The following is a 17334-nucleotide window of genomic DNA, read 5'->3' on the forward strand; positions in this document are numbered from 1 at the left end:
TCTGAAATATGGATGTCGTCAAGTGATAGTCTGAAGTGTTTGACTATACAGCGTTATAAAGCACAAGGGAGCATTTGAATTGGATGTTGGCTAGATTGAGCAGACAGTAAAGAGTACTGCAGTGGGAGGAATGGGTCAGATTGTAATTTACTCATGACGAGGCCGGCAGCTGCATAAAGACAACTTTTAGGGGGCTAAAGGTTGCGGCATTGAGGTGCTCAGTGGATCGAGTATTGCTACTTTTTCCTTGGGACAGAGTTTAGTCCTCGGCAGTGGATTATAGTTTCCAGTAAGGTGGGGGGTGCTCAGCACTCTATAACGTGAAAAATTAAAACTAAATGTCATGCTGTTTTCATGGGAGTTCCTTTTTCAAAGGGATTGAATCCTCCTGTTTTAAAAACTCTGTTACATTTGCCAATCTCACTCAGTGATGGGACCAGTGCTGTGAAACTCAGCCGTGCACGCTAGGGGAAGCTAACTTGTGTAGCAGCCAGGTTAGGAAAATGGTCATGAGATGAGCACTTCTGTGTACAGAACATTAGATTTCTCACTTGCCACAGTGTACACTATGTTCAGGCTGGTAACTGTCAGGATCAGCAGAGCATCTCAAACACCACATAACCTTTTGGGCCACCAGCAATGAAGGGTGGTAGATAATCTCATCAATGTTGTGAAAACTGGCCTATTTTGATCATCCAGTTGTTTCCTCTATCTCTATGGCTCCTCTTGCCAGCCACGAGTGCCAGAGGTAGGTTGGATTCAGTTTTACACAAGCCCACGAGCAGAAGCGCTAAGTTTCTGAGGTGGACAAAAACACGTAATCACCCCTTTTAACCCGGCAGGCCTCTCTCTTTCTGTCACAGCACCACTGGTCCTCTGTCACAGGTCAGGGCCTCAGAAATGCTAACAAGCATTGGCAAAGCTAATAGGTCTGTCTTGAAAGGAATGATGTATGGTAGTGTGAAACATACAGGTAAATAGCCTAGGAATGGATATATATCTGTGTGGAAGCATAGAACGTTAGACTAATATTGGTGTAGGCTAAAAGGTCAAGTGACAGTTGAATTTACACGCCAGACTGAAGCATCCATGTAAGTTAAGGACTGCCCCCTCCCAACTGTTCTGCTGCCAGAGAAAACACCACACATTTGCTAGTTATCTAAGACAGTTTAATAGCTTTACAGTGTCATTTGTGTGCCCCTAAAATATCAAGCTCAGGGAACTGGATAAGTAAAGAAAATGATCACAGCTGTGTGGAGGGCAAGCACTTTTTTCTAGAAGCACACAACTTCTGCCCAATAAAAGCATGTAGTCTTGGCTCTCAACATGTGTACGGAGCCAAAGCCCCTCTTTAGTTTCCTCCAATAATTGTCTGGCAACAGCTTTGCTGTAAAGTCAGATCATGAAAACAAGGCCAGTTCTAGAAACTAAGTGCAAAACCTCATAAACCAAGATTTACTGAGTGAATAATGTTTAACCCACCCCACTGTGTGCTGATTGTTTTACCTTTTGTTACAAATAAGGTAAAAAAGCGAAAAAACAAGCTCTTCCAAAATTGATGACTGACATCCTTACGACTGTTGATGAGCACTGAACAACATTAGCCTGCTTGTTGGGGCTGCCAGTATAGAAAATGGACTAAGCGGGAGAATTGCTATCACTTTCAATAAAGGAAATGTGTGCCACCCGTTACAATAGGACGATGCCTCAATTTGCATAAAACAGGTTCACAGCAACATGCTTAAGCCAGTGTACGCTGTAGCAAGAGACACATGGAACCAGGCTTTTACAATTCAGTGATATATGAAACTTCCTCTAACTTCCTTGTAGATCCCAATGTAAGATATCATTGTTCCAATATTAATAATGAATAGTCTCCGACACTGTATTTCGAGTGTAACAGAAGCAGGATTACTCCATTGATGGCAGATTGTTTCCCTTCATTGTGTCAAATAGTAAAGCAAACTTCCTCACCAGATTAGAGGCAGAGATGATCATTTCACATTCTAAAAAACTATTGAGAGATTGTTGTGAAATTGCTCTCTGCGCCTTGAAGCTGAGTGCAATTGACAGAGCACTACACTGGCCTTTGGGTAAATGTCTGGCTCAATAAAATCATAACATAACGTGTTTAACAAAACTTTTTTTAACATTACATTGCTGCCTGAACTTGGGGCCCTTGTAAAAGTCTAAAAATTACCGAAAGGTACTTATACAATGCTGTTGAAATCCCTTGAAGTTTTTAAAATTGCAGCTGGGCCGTATCCTAAAAAGAATGCTACCCATCTGTGGTCGTTGTGCTTACCAATGCAGTTATCCATGGTAGTTTAGTTTGCTAGCTCTACGAGGGGTGCTCGATGAAGTGCTGTTTGGGTTGCTGTGTTCAACAGAGAAGGGAAGGAAACAGAACAGAAGTGGGGAATGTGGCTGGTTGTAGTAACGGTTTGAGATGGTGGGAGGGTGCTTGATGGGGGAAATATGGGTAAGAGATGTGGTGTCAGTGCGAAGGATAATGGTGATAGGGAGAGAAAGGATCACTGAGGCCTCTCCCGAACTCTCCACACTGCACTGGGTTTCACTTTCAGTGCATCTAATGGGACAGCATTGGAACCACATTCTCGCGTGCTGCCCCTTGAATATGGTACAATCTTCCAGAAGACGTCACACTAAACAAACCTCCTTTAGAAAGCACTTCAAAACAGAGACATTTTAAGGCATGGGCAAAGTGTGCTCTGGCTGAGGGCCCCAGCCTTTCAAATGCTCCCTTATACAGCCAACTCTGTTCTGCAGAGAGGCTTGCCCTGATGACATTGAACAGATAGTTTTAAATACTGTTGTCCTTTCGTTTATTTTTAATGTAGGTGATGTGTGAGTCTGTTACAGACATTTTTTGGGAGAAATGTCACATCCATAAAAAAGTTTCCTTTTCATCAATGCAGGATCGTATATATATATATATATATATTATTTTATATATATATATATATATATATATATACAAGAAATGTGGAGTGTCACAGAGATCACTCAAACAAAATCAAATCAGATTTATAGGGTGCCGAAGATCACCCACAAAGGTATCCAGGCACTGAGAGCAAGCTGTGAAGTTTAGTCGAACAGCCAGGTCTTGAGTTCTTTCCTTAATTCCAGAAGAGAGTATAACGTCTGCAGCTGAAGGTGGAGGTCATTCAGGACATCACAGTGAGGTGGATGAAGGAATGCCCAACAGTGTTGCTCCGGCAAATGAAGGGGGTGTGCTCGAGGGAGAGGGAGGAGGAGCCCAGGGGTCTGGAGGGTTGGTGGAAGTTCAGGCGGTGGCTGATGTATGCTGGACGATGCTAATGAAGATATTTGTAGGTGTGGCTCAGCATCTTGAATTGGCATCTCTTCTGAATGGGGAGCCAATGGAGCTTTTTGAGGTGGGGGGTGATGTGGGTCAGTTGGGAGTTCCCGAGGATGAGTCTGGCCACGGAATTCTGAATGGTCTAAAGCCTCTTCAGGAGATGATGTAGAGTGTGCTGCTGTAGTCCAGCCGGCTTGTGCGGTGATGGTTCATCTGGTGTCAACAGGGAGCCATTTGAAGATCTTATGGACCATGCGAAGAGTGAGGAAGCAGACGGACAAAACTGCATTGATCTGGTTTTTCATGGTGAGCTTGCTGTTCAGGATGATGCAGAGATTATATGCGTTGTCTGTCAGGGTAGGTGCTGGTCCAAGTTGTAAAGGACCAGCAGCAGTCATTCCACAGAGAGGTGTTTTTCCCGAAGATGAGCACTTCCGTTTTGTCTGTATTGAGTTTTAGGCAATTTTTCATCCTGTTGCTGATGCCTGTCATGCCTCTGTGGAAGTTGGCCTTTGTGGTAGAGGGGTTTTCTGATGCAAGGATCAGCTGGTTGTCATCTGCGTAGGATATGATGCTCATTCCATGGAATCTGATGATATTGGCAGAGGGAGTCATGTTTAAGTTGAGTAGGGTGGGGTTGAGGGACAAGCCTTGAGGGACACTGCAGATGATGTCCTTGGGTCCAGAGGTGAAAGGAGGTAGGCGGATCCTCTGGGTTTTTTCTTGCAAGGAAGGAGGCGAGGCACTTGAGGGCATTTCCTTGGTTTCCGATGTGATGTAGTCTCTTGAAAAGGGTGTGGTGGGACACAGTGTAAAATACTGCTGAGGTTGAGGAGGATCAGGGGTGCCATTTCCCCCCGGTCCAGGAGGGTTCCAATGTTATCAGTGGAAGCAATCTGGACAGTTTTGGTGCTGTGGTTGGTGCGGAATCTGAATTGGGAGGGGCTTTAAGGTTGTTGATTGCCAGGTTTTTCATGAGTTGGCCATTTTGTGGACTTTGACGGGAAAGGTTAGGAGCAAGATAGGGCGTTATTTCTTGAGATCGTTGGGGTTGGCGAAAGGTTTCTTGAGGAGGTGTGTGACTTCTGTGTGATTTATACTTCGTGAGAAGAAAGCTGTGGTTATGGATGAGTTGAAGAGGTTTCTATCCCTGAATATTTGATGTAAACACATTTCAAATTGGAACTGGTGTGTCTGTGCACTGTCAGTGACCTGGCTAAAGAGGCCATGAAAAAGCTCAAGTTGGATCATTGGATCAAAGAGTTTCCAACAGGGGCCCGAAAATACTTTTGGCCCAGGGTCTCCAAAATCCTTAAGATGTCCCTGCTTGAAAACCCATCTGTTTAAACCCGGCATGTAAGACTTGGTTGTTCATCCCAGGTCCCCTTCTTACTGAAATCTATCACCTCTCCTTGTGCATTCTCTCACGCATCAATGCAGTATGACTGAGCACAATTGGCTCATCACCTGCATAATGCATTGTATGCCCACCATTAATGGTACGTGCTCTTCTGCCCATGTGGTTAGGTTGGCGCTATAAAATTATGTTTAATAGATAAAATAAAAAATATCTGCATAACATTTAGCTCCACAGACAAACATTCTTTGGGAGATTATATTATAACAGGGTAATGTCTTTCCTGTTTTTTGTGCAGATGGCTTTGACGCTTTTGGTCTTGGGTCTACAGTTACTGCCGCACTCATTGGAATAGTGGTCCCCGTCGGTGAGTAATGCTGATTTACCTACTGAAAGAATTTTTTTTTTTTTTTTTTTTCATAGTTCGTACTTTCTATAAATGGCTGTTCTTCAATTGTGTAACCACTAATCACCTGTCCTTGGGCACCCCATAGGGATGGTAGTGGGCTCCTGCTTGTACCTGGGCAGTAGTGCACAGGCTTTTCTGCAATCATTGATAAAGGAGATGGCTGGCAGTGCTACCAGAATATAAACCTAGTAGGCAATGAGAGATGCATTAAAGTTTATTTAGGTTACAGAAGTATTAATACTTTTTTGCCTCATTACTTTTTGGGCTTCCCTTGGCCCTCCTTACGTATTGCACCTATATCCGCTATTTTGAAATTATGAAACGTGTTAAAGACTGATTTAAAACAAGCATTGGCAAAGCCAATATGTCTCGTCTATGCAAGACTTATTGGCATTGGCAATATGTTTTAGCCATGTTGCACACCAGCATGGCTGCTGTTGAGCTTTGTTAAGGAGTAGTGGGGTAAAGGAGAGTGGCATGGAATGTGATAAAGTGGAATAGAATGGAGTGTTATGGAGTGTGTGGTACTGTAGAGTTGAGTGGCATGGAGTGTCATAGAGGGAAAGAGTGTAGAGTGGAGTGGCGTGTCAGCATGGAGTAGAATGTTGCAGGGTAGCATAGAGTGTCGTGGAGTGGTGTAAAGCAGAGTGGAGTGGCGTAGAGGGTGTTTCTTAGAGTGGAGTAGAGTAGATTGTCATAGAGTCAAGTGGCATAGAGTGGAGTAATGTAGGAGAGTGGAATGTCAGAGGGGAATCAAGTGTTGCAGAGTCGAGTGTGGTAGAGTGTGGTAGAGTGTCGTAGAGTTGAATGGTAGAGTAGAGTAGTGCAGAGTTGAGTGGTGTACACTGTAGTGGAGTGGACTGGTGTAGAATATAGTAGCATAGAGAGGTACTAGCATAGAGTGGAGTTGGGTAGACTAGAGTTGAGTGGCATAGAGTAGAGAGGTGTACAGTGGAGTAGAGAGGTGTACAGTGGAGTGACCCCTGACCAGTTTTGGCCAGGTGAAGACTCCCCACCCGCACAGCAACACCGAGCCGTGCCCGTGTCTCCCCCACCTCACCCTCGCTGCTGCCAAGGGATCGAGGCCCTCCTGGGCCTGATCCTCCCTGGTGTCTAGTGGTAAATGCTAGAGTGTTTTGCTAAATTTCTTTTCTTTTTCTCTCTTTCTTGTATTCTGTGTTTTGCTAATTCTATGCTTTGCTAATTTCATTTCCTTTTCACTTTGTTTCTTGTTTTCTGCTCTCCTGTTATTCCTTGTTGCGCCTGTCTCTTTTTACTCATTTTTTCTCACTTCATTCTCTTCTCCAGCTACTGCATCCCTACGGCCCGCCCCCATTCGCCCACGCCTCCCACCTCCCAGCTGCTCCTCCCTTCCCCCTCCCCATTTTAATGACGGTCGCTGCGCACTGAGGTGAGTGACCCATTGACCTGTTTTGGCCAGGTGAACACTCCCCAAGCGCACAGCACCACCGAGCCGTGTCCATGTCTCACACACCCCACCCTCGCTGCTGCCAAGGGATCGAGGCCCTCCTGGACCTGATCCTCCCTGACGTCTAGTGGTAAGCACTAGTGTGTTTTGCTTTTTTTTTTTTTTCTTTTTCTCTCTTTCTTGTATTCTGTGCTTTGCTAATTTCATTTCTTTTTCACTTTTTTTCTTGTTTTCTGCTCTCCTGTTATTCCTTGTTGCACCTTTCTCTTTTTACCAGTTTTTTCTCACTTCATTCTTCCCTCCCGCCGCTGCGTCCCTGCGGCCCCGCCCCCCTCGCGCCCCATTCGCCCACGCCTCTTGCCTTCCAGCTGCTCCTCCATCCCTCCTCCCCCCTCCCCTTCTTAATGGCGGTCACGCCAGGCAAGCCCGTCCGCGCCTGGACCGCGCCCAGCACCAGAACCCCTGGACCCCACAACAGCCATACCGCCAGACTTCGTTTCGACGCCAGCACCCTCCTCGCACTCAACACCGGTCGAGGCACCACCTGCTTCCAGGCCACCCCAAAACACACTCAAGGACCCTTCTCCTGCCGCACCTGTAGCTTCACCTGTGACAGAGCCTCTAAACCTTCCAGGACCGGAACTAACCACCTCAACTGCATACTCCTCAACACCTGCTCCGCACGCAAGCACGCCATTGAGCTATGGGACCTGCTTGACACCACCACCCCTGATGTAGCCTTCCTGACCGAAACCTGGTGGAACAACTCCTCGGCACCTGACATCGTCATAGCCATCCCGGACAGCTACAAGATCTCCCGCAGGGATCGCGTCAATGGAATCGGAGGAGGCATAGCCATCGTCCACAAGGCCACCCTCGAAGTCCACACCCACTTGGACGACACCCTCAAGTCTGCCGAACACCTGCACTTCCAAATCCACACCGACCCCAATACCACCCTCAGAGGAACGCTCGTCTACATACCCCCGAAACAAGGGCACTGTTCAGCAACGCCATTGCTGACCTTGCCAGCACCCACGCACTCGCCTCCACGGATTACAGCCTCCTCGGGGGCCTAAACTTTCACCTTGAGAACAATAACGACGCCAACTCTAACACCCTGATCGACAACCTCGCTAACCTTGGTCTCAGGCAACTTGTCACCGCACCCACCCACGCCGCCGGCCACACACTAGACCCCATCTTCTCTACAAGCGACCGCATCGCCTTCAACCACACCACCGAACTCCACTGGACCGACCACCACTGCATCCACTTCACCTTCAAGAAACAAACCAAACACCACCACACCGAGCGACCACCCCGTCGATGCTGGAGCAAAGTCACCGAAGATCAGCTGACCATTGCCCTAGCCCAGAGACCGCCTACCGACCCTGACAACGCAGCCCACAACCTCAGGCAATGGATCAACGACTGCGCCAACCACCTCGCACCACTCAAAAAGCCCTCCAACAACCAAACCAGCAAAAAAGCCACCTAGTCCACCAACGACCTCCAAGCCTCCAAGCGCAACTGCGGGAAACTCAAGAAGAAATGGCTCCACAAACGCACACCCGATAGCCACACAGCACTCAAGGACGCCACACGTAGACATCACCAACTCCTCAGGCTGGCCAAGAGATCCTCCTTCAAAACCTGCCTGGAGAACAACGCACACGACAGCAAAGAGCTCTTCAACATCGTGAAGGAACTCTCCAACCCCAGCGCCATCGTCAACGACATCCCACCCTCCCAAGAACTGTGCGACGCACTGGCCACCGCTTTCCACCGGAAGATCACTGACATCCACAACAGCTTCAACACCCCAGCCACCCCAACTACTCCAATCTCCTCCTCCATGAACCCCACCCGCACCAACCGCCTGACCTCATGGACCATCGTCAACGACGACAAGACACGCAAGACCATGAACTCCATCCACTCAGGATCACCATCAGACCCGTGCCCTCACCACATATACAACAAAGCAGACACAGCCATCGCACCCCAACTACGGAAGGTCATCAACATCTCCTTCGAAACAGCGAGATTCCCGGAAAGCTGGAAGCACGCCGAAATCAACACCCTTCTCAAAAAACCAAAGGCGGGCCCCAAAGACCTCAAGAATTTCCGGCCCATCTCCCTGCTCCCATTCCCGGTGAAGGTCATTGAGAAAATCGTTAACACACAACTGACCCACCACCTCGAAGACAACAACATCCTCAACCCCTCCCAGTCTGGATTCAGACGGAACCACAGCACCGAGACCACCCTTCTCGCCGCCACAGACGACATCAGAAGCCAACTCGACAATGGCAAAACATCAGCCCTCATCCTCCTGGACCTGTCAGTCGCCTTCAACACGGTCTGCCACCACACTCTGAAAATCTGCCTCCCCGAAGCTAGGATCCAAGGGAAAGCCCTCAACTGGACCACATCCTTCCTCTCCGGCAGAACCCCGGGAGTCCACCTCCCTCCCTTCCAATCCAAAGCCACCAACATCATCTGCAGCGTACCCCAGGGTTCATCCCTCAGCCCGACGCTGTTCAATATTTAAATGGCCCCCCTCGCACAAGTGGCCCGCCAACACAACCTCAACATCATCTCCTACGCCGACGACACCCAACTCATCCTCTCCCTCACCAAGGACCCACACACCGCCAAAACCAACCTCCACGAGGGTATGAATGCCATCGCCGACTGGATGAGATGCAGCCGTCTGAAACTGAACTCGGACAAGACGGAGGTCCTCATCCTAGAGCCCACCCCCTGCGCCTGGGATGACTTGTAATGGCCAACCTTGCTGGTCACCCCACCGACACCAACCGACCACGCACGCAACCTTGGTTTCATCTCCTCCTCCTGCTACAACACCCTCCGCATGCTCCACAGGATCTACAAGTGGATCCCAACCAAAACAAGAAAAACAGTGACACAGGCCCTCGTCAGCAGCAGGCTCGACTACGGCAACGTACTCTATGCAGGTATCCCGTCCAAGCACCTGCAACACCTCCAACGCATCCAAAAAGCCTCTGCTTGACTAATCCTCAACGTACCCCGTCGCAACCACATCACCCACCACCTGAGAAACCATCACTGGCTCCTCGTCGACAATAGGATCACCTTCAAACTCCTCACCCACGTACACAAAGCACTCCACAACACCGGACCAGCCTACCTGAATAGCAGACTCCGCTTCTACACCCCTACCCGACAGCTCCGCTCCTCCAACCTAGCCCTCGCCGCTGTCCCCCGCATCCAACGAATATCCTCCGGCGGCAGATCCTTTTCCTACCTTGCCGCCAAGACCTGGAACACCCTCCCGACCAACCTAAGAAAGATCCAAGACCTGCTCACCTTCAGAAGACATCTCAAGACCTGGCTCTTCGAGCGGTAGCAGCACCCCCCACCCCCTTCCCCACCCCCAGCGTCTTGAGACCCTCGCGGGTATGTAGTGCGCTCTACAAATGTAATGATTGATTGATTGATTGGAGTACCATAGATTAAAGTGGAGTAGAGTGTTGTAGAATAGAGTGGAGTAAAGTGGCAAGGCGGGCATGGAGGGAGTTGCATAGAGCATCATAGAGTGGAGTAGTGTTGTAGAGTGGCATAGAGTGGAGTAGAGTGTTGCGCAGTAAAGTTTAATTGAGTAGAGCATCATAGAATGGAGTATTTTGCAGTGATTTGTCATACAGTGGACTGTCATAGAGTGGCCTAGATTGAAGTATAGTAAAGTACGGTGGTGCTGAGTAGATTGGTGTACAGTACATTGGGTTTGAGCAAAGTGGTGTAGAGTGTATTGACGTAGAGTGCAGTTACGTAGAGGTCTAGATTTTTTTAGGACGAGTGCAAGGGTGCAGTGTAGAGTGGCATAGAGTGATGTAGAGTGCAGCAGTGCAAATTAGAATGGAGTTGTGTAGAGTGCAGTGGCATACAGCGCAATTATGTAGGGTGGTGTAGCTTGCAGTGGTTTTGTGTGCAGTGGTGTAGAGTGCAGTGCTACAGAGTAGAGCGGCATTGAGTTCAGTGTGCAGTGGTGTAGAGTGCAGTGGTACAGAGTTGAGTGACATGGAGTGCAGTTGGTGTAGAGTAGCACAGAGTAGAAGAGAGTGGTGTAGAGTGTATTGTTTTTTAGTAAAGTGGCGTGGAGTGCATTGATGTGAAGTGCAATTTAGAATAGAGTAACATTGAGGGCAGAGGCATGGTGCAGAGTAGAGTGACACAGTGTAGAGTGTAGTGGTGTAGAGTGGCACAGAGTGGAGTAGTGTGGCATAGAGTGCAGTGGTATAAAGTAGATTGATTCAGAGTAGAGTGAAGGAGCATAGAGAGGAGTGGTGAAGGGTAGAGCCCAGTAGCATAAAGTAGTGTCATAACGCACAGTGGCATAAAGTGCTGTAGAGTACAGTGGTATAATATGGAGTGGTACAGAGTGGAGTTAAGTGGAATTGAGTGCTGTGATGTAGAGTAGATTGTTTCAGAGTAGAGTGGTGCAGGGTAGAGGGGAGTGGTGCAGGATATAGTGCAGTGGCATGGAGTAGTGGCATAGAGTGCATTGGTGTAGAGTGCAGTGGCATGGAGTAGTGGCATAGAGTGCATTGGTGTAGAGTGCAGTGGAATAGAGTGTAGTTTTGCAGAGTATAGTAGCACAGAACAGATTGGCATAGAGTTGGCATAGAGTTGAGTGGTGCAGAGTAGAGTGGGGTTGAGTGCACTTGCATAGACTAAAGTGGTGTAGAGTAGAGAGGCACCAGACCCCAGTGCTATAGCCGGCCCTGGTGGGAGGCTGTTGTTGTTTCAGTGGAACATGTTTGCCTATTTCATTGTTGACAACATACACATACACAAAATAGTATGAAAACTATGTTTTGACAAAGGTAGGATGTTTAAGGCTGTATTGTAAATGATATAGTTGTTTCTGGGCTCCGGTCTTTAGTTTTTGGAAAGCAGTAATCTGTGTTGTCTAGGTTTTAATGGCATGGTGCTACTGCATGTGTTGCACATATCAAGGCAATTGCTCATAAAGTGTAGTTGTGTAGGCTACAGCTTTTGGCTTGCCAATGCATGTTGTTATTAAAGAGGTTTGCTACTCTGACTCCCTGATTGTAAACAAAAAGATCATTAGACATTCACTAGACGGTCACATTAAGCAAAAGCCAACAGTGGATTGATAGAAGAACCTTGGCATGAATATTTGTTGCCACAGAAAGTGGGTGCACCTTCTCCCTGCAGGCCTGATTTAAGGGTTGTGTTGCAGCCTTGTAAACTGGAGCACAGGAGGGGCACGAGTTGGCTCAATGGGGAGAGTAATCTGCATTCCTCTTGCTTTCCATAAATGCTCTCACTTTGAAGTCACAGAAAGAAAAGTAAACACCAAGTTCCCATTGAAGAAGGAGCTTGATATTTGATTTTTGTTTTTAAATGCACAACAACTGTGGGATGATAAAAACAAGGCCTGTTTCCAGAAAGTGGGTTCTCAGAAGGATACAGTAAACAGGGTTTAGCCAAGGGAAAGGATGAACTCAAGCTGGACAGTCTAAAACAAATAGAGCTAGCAAATAGAAAGCAAGGAAATGTGAGTTACAAACCACAATGCCAATGGTAAGTAATGGGCAGAATTAATTCCCAGGGAAGCTTTCTGAATGTCTCTAAAATGTCTTCAGCAAACCATACAGCTGCGCTGTCTGGTAGGCTTCGACCTAAAAATCACCAAGAAATGTTTGCCCTATTGAGAAGGCTAATTCTTTTATTACTTTAGATTCATTTAAAATGCTCAGAAACCTTATCTGAGGACGATTGATCAAGATTATTGTAGTGATAGGCTTGCAAGGAAAGAATGGAATGTAGAGACGGAATGTAGGAGTGGGGGATTCCAGGAGGGAGATTGGAAGAGGAGGAGGCTGGAAGCAGGGCTGTGTGCTGGGAGTTATGTTGTCTCCACTGCTGTTCAAGGAATTATGACCGGAATAAAGGATTTTCAACTTTACTGGCTACGTACATTACTACATAATTGGCGACAAGGGACTCTGTGCAGGAGACAGAGAAAACTCGACAACTCCCAACCCCAGGATGTGACAGCAGCAGCAGCAGGAATCAGCAAGAAAAAGAAAGAAGAAATATTTAGGAGGAAGGATAAAAGTGACTGGGAACAGGAAAAAGAAGAGAGGAAATACTGAAACTGTGACATTTAGGTCCTAAATCTGAACTCGGGACCGTGGAAAGCACTGGCATCGTCGAAGAATATGGACTATACAAACTGTGAGTGTAATCTGGATGTGTCCAAATGACATTGAAATACTTCAAGAAGTGTTGTTCTTGAAGTACATTTTTATTTTAAATACTTGTTTTGGGTATTTCTGTCTGTGCGGCAACGGTAAAGACGCGCAACGCGTTTGAGCATCGGCTCGTGCGTCTCAGCTCGATTCAAAATTACACACTCTGGGTGTCAGCGCGAGCTGAGGCACGCACCTGCAATACCGCGTGGCTCAGCCCAATTAAAAAATACACACTCTGGGTGTGTCAGTGTGAGCTGAGGCACGCACCTGCAATACCGGCTTGCACGTCTGGAAGCAATTAAACAATCGGCGCGCATGTGAATCGCGTGTTTAAAGGAGAAAGTGAGGCACAGAAATGAAAGACGAAAGAAACGAACCGCGTTTACGTCCCACAAAAGAAAATAAAAAAAAATAAAAGTACTCTCAAGGACTTACTTTATTGGGAGTCTGCAGAAGGTGACGGTACCAAGAGCAGTGTGGCACGGAGTAGTTCACTAGAGCCTGAAGCAATTAAAATAGAAACAGGACTAATCATTGTTGGATTAGAAGTAGTTAAAATAGAAGTAGGACTATTGTGTACATCTTCTACAATAATAATGGTGAAAAGACTAGATGTGATCAATCAACTCTGAAAGTATCTCTGAAGGTGAAGACAATCACAGAGGATTATTATTTTAGATAGTTATGTTAGATTATTATTTTAATTATTTGTTTTAGTTTGTTATTTTGTATTTTTTTTTGTAGTTTGTTATTTTAAATGTCATTGCAGGTATGGCTGAAGAAAGCATTTCTGCACCTCCATGTTTCCTACCACTACCTGGAGAACCAATAATCCCCTGGAAAAGGTGGAAAAACATTTTCACTACATATTTATTGGCAATTGGGGGGGACAAGTATAGTCCTGTTAGAAAACAGACAATTTTATTACATCATTTGGGAACTGAAGGCCAGAGAATATATGATGATTTGCCTGAGTTGTCCTAGGGCATGGGTGAGGGACAACCTATGAACTTGTACGAGATGTCTTTGTAAATGCTGGAGAAACATTTCACGCCTAAGATAAATGTAGTGTTCGAACTGCATACATTCTTTTTTAGAATCCAAGATTATGATGAAGATATAATGACTTATGTTGCGGCATTAAGGGGATTGGCCATAACATGTGATTTCAGAGTTAAGTGACTCCCTCATCCGTGACCAAATTGTACGGTGTACAAATAACAAGAAAGTGAAGGAGAAATTGCTATCTATTGATCCTCCATTAGAAGAGTGCATACAAATAGCGAGGAGTATGGAGCATACTGAAACATGGATGAAGGAAATTGAGACCAAGAGTTATAAGAAGACTGCAGGCAAGGAAAATACACTTGAAGTGAAAGAATTCAATGCGAGGAAGCAAGAAAAGACTGTTGGAAACAAAAGAATGAAAGCCATGGAAAAGAAAAGTCCTAACATCCTATGTTATAGGTGTGGATTTCCGGGGCATATTGCTTCAAATCCTATGTGTACAGCACGTACCCTAACGTGTAGGACGTGTGGAGTAAGAGGTCATTTGTCCAAGGTATGTAGATCAAAAGGAAAAATGTTAAATAACAGTGTCAAGTCCATAGACAATGCACAAGAAGTGCACGAGGAGATTGTCTTAACTGTTAATGTCATGTTGGAAGTTAATCAGCAAAGTGTGGAGTCCAAAGGTAGTGGGAACTTGAAGAAGGAAAGTACAATCAAATTGGAGAAACCCCATTGTGACATAATGTTAGAATCCAAATCTGTGAGGGTATTGGTGGATTCTGGGAGCCTATTTACTTTAATATCCAAAGATGTATATGTAGGAGTCTTGAAAGGGAAGATTGAAGATTTGCAGCGGGCAGATGTGATGGCATTTGGATATGGAGGGAGGAAAATCAATATCTTAGGAACTAAATGGATGGATATTTTATTCAAAGGCAATGGAGTACACGGAAAAGTGTACGTAACCCTAATCCAGTGGAAACATTCATGGGTTGTGGAAAAGGTGAATATTGAACATATGGAGACCCAAGAAACAGAAATGGAATGGTCTGAAAAATTGATGAGAAGATTTCCGAATGTGTTTACTGATAAGTTAGGCCAATTAAAGAAATGTTCACACCGCATAATTTTAAAGAAAAATGCAATACCAGTAGTTCATAAGGTGAGGCCAATACCATTTCTGATGAGGGAGCCACTCCAGCAGGAGCTTCACATGTTATTGGAAGAAAGAAATTATTGAACCGGAATGGTTGGCGCCTATCGCCGTGGCACCTAAGGAAGGGAACAAAATTTGTTTGTGCATCAACTTAAAGGATTTAAATAAAAGCATTTGGGTGGATAGACAGCCCTTGCCGAACATTACGGAAATGTTGCGCATGATGGGGGGAGGTAAAGTGTTTAGTGTACTGGACATGTCCGCAGCTTACCATCAAGTTAACTTGCATCCAGATTCACGTCCACTAACTTCTTTTAGTCACTCCTTTAGGTGCATATCGCTATTGTAGAATGCCCTTTGGACTAGCCTCCGCATTGGCTGTATTTCAGTGAATAATGCAAAATGTTTTTAATGATCTAGAGAATGTAATGTGTTTTCAGGATGACATCATAGTAGTGGGAAAGTCATTGAAGGAGCATGAAAAACTAATAGTAAAGGTCTTGGAGAGGATTGAAGCTCATTAGATTCAATTGACTGTGAAAAGAAAGAAGTGTCAGCTGAGGAAAAATCAAGCGAACTACTTGGGTTACGAAGTGTCTGCTGAAGGGATAAAGCCAAAAGAAAGTATAGTAAGAGCGATTAGTGAAGCGCCAAGACCATGCAATAAGGATCAGCTAAAGTCATTTTTTGGGTTAGCTGAATACTGTTCGAAATTTGTACAGGATTTTACTGAGGTTGTTGAGCCCATGAGATTGCTATTAAAAAAAGGAGCAGTGTTTGAGTGGGCAATAGAATGTGAGGCAGCATTTATGAGGATTAGAAATTCCATTATCAATGCTCCTACACTGGGACATTTTGATGTGAGCAAGAAGACAATTTTAATGACTGATGCGAGTAGTGTAGGGTTAGGAGCGGTTCTTATACAGATGGTGGAGAATGAAGAGAAAAATCATTGGATTTGCGTCTCGTAGACTTCAAGGGGCAGAACGATCATACTTTGCCATTGAGAAAGAGGCACTTGCCTGTTGTTGGGGTATTAACCATTACATGTACTATCTATGGGGACTACCTTTTGTACTTCGTACAGAAAATAAACCACTGTTGCAGGTTTTCAAATGCGGTCGAGGTTTGGAAGGAAGCATGACACCTCAAATATGTAGATGGTTGATTAACATTATAGACTTCAATTTTGTTGTGGAATTTGTGAAAGGCAACAAATATATTGTAGCTGATTGTTTGTCACGGTTGCAGATTGATGAGGATTCTGAGGAGGTCTCAATAATGTGTGAAATGGAAGTAGAAGCGTCTTCGATTGATGAGGAATTAGCTTTAGGACAAGACGAGTGGGAGGACGCCATGGAAGGTGATGAGGAATATGATGAACTGAAAAAATTCAAATGTGGTCCAGAGAGTGTTGAAAGCAACTTTCAAGAGAGTTTGAAACAGTATTTAGAAGTAAGAAATGAAATAAGTGTTCAAGGAGAGAAAGTATTAAGACGTGGGAAAGTAATTCCTCCTAAGAAAATAAGAGTGAGATTGATAAACTTAGTGCATGAAGGTCATCTAGGGAGGAGTTTGACCAAAAGAAGACTGAGACAATTTTATTGGTGGCCTGGAATGGATAAAGAGGTGGAGCAGTTGGGGAGTGAATGTGTAGCGTGTGGAAACAGTGATAAAACTAGAGCTCTTTGGCAGCCACCTTTGGGATGTGTACAGTTTCCAACACAACCATGGGAGAAATTAGCCTTAGATTTGATAGGACCGATGGATAAATTGGGTAGGAGGAAACGATTTCTTGTTGTTTTAGTGGATTACCATAGTAAATGGTTTGTAATTAAAACTTTGGAACAAATCACGACTGGCAATGTCATAGAATTTCTCAGGGAAGTGTTCTTGGAGGAAGGTGTGCCAAGAGTCTTGGTTACTGACAATGGCGTGCAATTAGTGTCAGGTAGTATGAAAGAGTTTTTGACTGGGTTAGGAATTAAACATGAGAAGGTTGCACTATTCCATCCTCAAGCCAATGGATAGGTGGAGAGAGTGAATCAAATTATTATGGAGAATATTCAACTTTCCTTGGCTAATGGTCTGAATTGGAAAAGGGAATTGAACAGAATATTGTGGGCACATAGGGTGACGCCGCATTCAGTAACAGAGGTGTCACCATTTATGCCTCTTAAAGTCAGAGAGCCAGCAGCAAAGGAATCTTCTTGGTGGTTGTGTGAGAAAAAAACGGTGTGGGTTGATAGGGGAAGAATGAGGAGGACGGTATTAGATCAGCAGGAGCGTAATAAGTTGAGCTATGATTCAAGGAAAAGAGTGAAAAGAATTGGTGTGGAAGTTGGAGATTGGGTGGC

At 45.5% G+C, this 17334-nt stretch overlaps 1 protein-coding gene across 1 annotated transcript in view; it reads left to right on the forward strand.

The window, feature by feature from the left end:
• LRP8 (LDL receptor related protein 8) overlaps nt 1-17334 on the forward strand; it is a 958713-nt gene that overhangs the window by 850383 nt on the left and 90996 nt on the right. The window contains exon 17 of the mRNA XM_069232647.1: nt 4999-5067. Within this exon, the coding sequence (XP_069088748.1) occupies nt 4999-5067 (69 nt within the window). The remainder of the gene's footprint in view (nt 1-4998; nt 5068-17334) is intronic.

This window comes from Pleurodeles waltl, chromosome 4_2 (genome assembly GCF_031143425.1).
Source record: "Pleurodeles waltl isolate 20211129_DDA chromosome 4_2, aPleWal1.hap1.20221129, whole genome shotgun sequence".
Classification (NCBI taxonomy): Eukaryota; Metazoa; Chordata; class Amphibia; order Caudata; family Salamandridae; genus Pleurodeles; species Pleurodeles waltl.